Source organism: Cyprinodon variegatus, unplaced genomic scaffold, assembly GCF_000732505.1.
Source record: "Cyprinodon variegatus isolate N-32 unplaced genomic scaffold, C_variegatus-1.0 Scaffold1816, whole genome shotgun sequence".
In the NCBI taxonomy this organism is placed as follows: Eukaryota; Metazoa; Chordata; class Actinopteri; order Cyprinodontiformes; family Cyprinodontidae; genus Cyprinodon; species Cyprinodon variegatus.
Window position 1 is genome coordinate 250 of NW_015152269.1, and position 3,137 is coordinate 3,386.

At 36.6% G+C, this 3,137-nt stretch overlaps 1 protein-coding gene across 1 annotated transcript in view; it reads left to right on the forward strand.

The window, feature by feature from the left end:
* Positions 1–2,264: 2,264 nt before the first annotated feature.
* Positions 2,265–3,137, forward strand: part of LOC107104603 (V-type proton ATPase catalytic subunit A) — a 13,150-nt gene continuing 12,277 nt past the window's right edge. Inside the window, exons 1-2 of the mRNA XM_015404635.1 lie at positions 2,265–2,407; positions 2,836–2,932. Of these exons, the coding sequence (XP_015260121.1) occupies positions 2,851–2,932 (82 nt within the window). The 5' untranslated portion in view covers positions 2,265–2,407; positions 2,836–2,850. The remainder of the gene's footprint in view (positions 2,408–2,835; positions 2,933–3,137) is intronic.

Genomic DNA, 3,137 nt, shown 5'->3' on the forward strand with positions numbered 1-3,137 from the left:
AACTCAACAGACAGGCTTAACGGAAAAGAAATAACGATCTGGCCCCGAATGCTCAGGCTGAGCAGAATATAAACCAAAGGAAACAGGTGGGAGGAATAAATGATAATTGCAGCAGGGAGGGAAAACAGCAGCTGAAAGAAATAACCAATTGAGAAAACAACACCAAAAAAACAACAAAAATATACAATTGTGGGTTGAATTGAGTACAAAATCCTGACAAATCCTGTCTGCCAATGCTTTACAGCTCATCCTGCTGTTGACTCTTGTTTTGTGTCCTTTTTTTTTAAATTATGATTTAAGGGCTTCAGTATTACATGCAACCACAACAGCCTGGTGCCGCCTGTGACCCCCATGCTAATCACCAGAAAGGTCTGTGTAGGGAAAGGGCCCCATCCCTTCATTCCTAGTTCTGCAAATTCTCCAAACAAAATTGGAAGAGTTAATTTAACTCTTAAGGAGTTAAATTAACTTGTTATAGTGTCTAATTTGGTTCATGTTAGTTTGAGGTAAAATAACATTTCTGAAAGTTGTACACAGTTAAGACTTGGAGAGCATTGGAACGCCACTCAGAGTTGACATTAGCTAACACTAGTATACAGTGTCAAGAGTTTACACCACACCAGTGTTTAAACTTATCAGGATTTATGGACAAATATAGCTGAGTATCATCAGCATGCAGTGGTAATTAATCCCCTGCTGTGTAATATGCTGCATTCAGAGTTCTGATGAAAATTAAAAAGAGAGATCACATCTCTCCTATCGCTTCTCTTCATGGGCTTCCTGTTAAATCCAGAATAGAATTTAAAATCCTACTTCTTGCACATAAAGCCTTAAATTGCCAAGTTCCATCTTATATCAGAGATCTGATTGTTCCTTATGTTCCTAACAGAGCACTTCACTCTTAATCTGCAGGTTTACTAGTGGTTCCTAGAATTTCTACAAATAGAATGGGAGGCAGATCTTTTAGTTATCAGGCTCCTCTGCTGTGGAACCAACTACCAGTTTTAGTCCGTGAGGCAGACACCCTGTCTGCCTTTAAATATTCATGACCTAGTTTTAACATTTTAATATTATATTAATATTATTTTAATGTTATATATATAATAGATATTATATATTTCTTAATACTTTTAGTAAAAGTTTATCACAGAGAAAAAAAAAATGAGTACAGATAATCAAGGTCTAATTTCAATAACAATTAAAGGTACAAGAATAAAAAAGTCATTTTTGGAGCAGTATCCATAGTTAGTCCAGTCATGGTTAATCTTTTTGTTTTTTTGTTTTTTTTCTATAAAGTTCAATTTGCAACCTTAGCATGTTGCTGTTGCCCTTCCAGTTTGTAATTTTTCTCAACCCTTTTTAACCAGACCTCCACACCTGGTTAGTCAGTTCAGAGCCATTTTCCCTGCATTGCCTTTTGTAGCCATAGCACTAAAGATTTTCAATATTAATTTATCACTTATTTACCTTTTATCAGGGATTCTAAATCATTTTGTTCATCTATCTCACATCATATATCATGTATCTGCTTCTCCCACAAAAGTATTTCCACACTAATTCAGGTTCCTTGTTTTGTTGTTATTGATTATTATTGATTGTTTGTTTGTTTGTTTGCTTTCCACTAACATCACCTTGTATGCAGAGGTGGTAAAGCATCAACAATTTCTATCTAAAGAAAGAGTAGCACTACTTCAACCTGTTTTTTACTCTATTAAAATTTAAAAGTAGCCATCCCAGAAAGTTTCCAAGTAAGAATACAAAACTATTTAGTAAAGATGCTACTGAAGTACTGAGTATTTGTTCAATTCAATTCAGTTTATTTATATAGCCGCAATTCACAAGACATATCATCTCGAAGCACATTACAGTTCAACCAGATCATACAACACGTATAAACAGAGGTGTTGATGGCAGCAGTTTGATCATATTTCTTTTCATGTTTAGAAATCATATTATCTGGCAGACAGTTAAGTAAATTGTTTAAGACTAAAATAGAAAGAAAATACTTAATAAATAATTTTATTTTAAAAAATGTACTTTTTTTACTAAATCACTTTCACTTTGGCTTGTTTAACATATTTTTTATTTTATTATATATTTTTTTCTACTTTTGATAACGTGATCTGTAAGTGCGTTTTCCCTTATGCCCCGCAGAGGGCAGTAATGCGCCTCAGACACATGAGCGTGCAGACCGAACTGCGTTGGCTGTGAAACTCACCAGCTGGCGACGCCATTTTGGCTCAAAATTCATCTGCGGTCCACGAAGGAAAAGGGAGATTGTTTGAGCCAAAATGGCGAAGTTATCTCGTCGTAGCCCGGTGCTGTGCAGGTGATTAACACAGAGAAGCTCCTCCTCTGCCTGCCACAGTGGAAACAAACCTGGGCTCAACTACTTAATCATTTTAAGGTAAAGTACTCATATTGTCGCTGCCTGTGGTTTTGCTTCTCTTTAATTTATTGTGTGTTTTTTAAATGTCGTGTGATTATACTGTTATTCAAGTGAGCGTTCATTTCATGAGTATCGGTACTCTCTGCTAGCTTGTCACCTGACCCGTTCGCGCACAGATCAGCTTTTCTCTGTGTTACCTCTGAAGTGGAAACATGAACCACCATCTGTCCTTTTAAAGGAAACAGTTCGCTCCTGATCTGCTTAACTTGTCTATTCAGTGGCAGCCTAACCGTCCTGTGTAGGTTAGTCATCGATCATGTTAAACTAAAACCTGATCAGATGCTAACTTCAACCAAACCGTGTTTCATGACAGCGACTTCAGTTATTATGATTTTAAATGATGTAAAAGTTTGTTAAACGTCGCCTTCTCCTTATCTTCTTTACAGGACATAAATTAAGCCATGGACACATCGAAGCTTCCCAAGATTCAGGATGAGGAGCGAGAAAGCCAGTTTGGATTTGTTCATGGAGTTTCAGGACCAGGTGGGCTTTATTCCACCTCTGTATCAATTCAATTCAGTTTATTTAAATAGCGCCAATTCACAGCACATGTCATCTCAAGGCACTTTACAGTTAGAACCAGATCATACAGTCGAATTGATTCAAAGTTTTCTATCTAAGGGAAATCAGTTGATTGCATCGACTCATTGACTCAGATGCAATCCCTCCCATTAAGCATGCTTGTAGC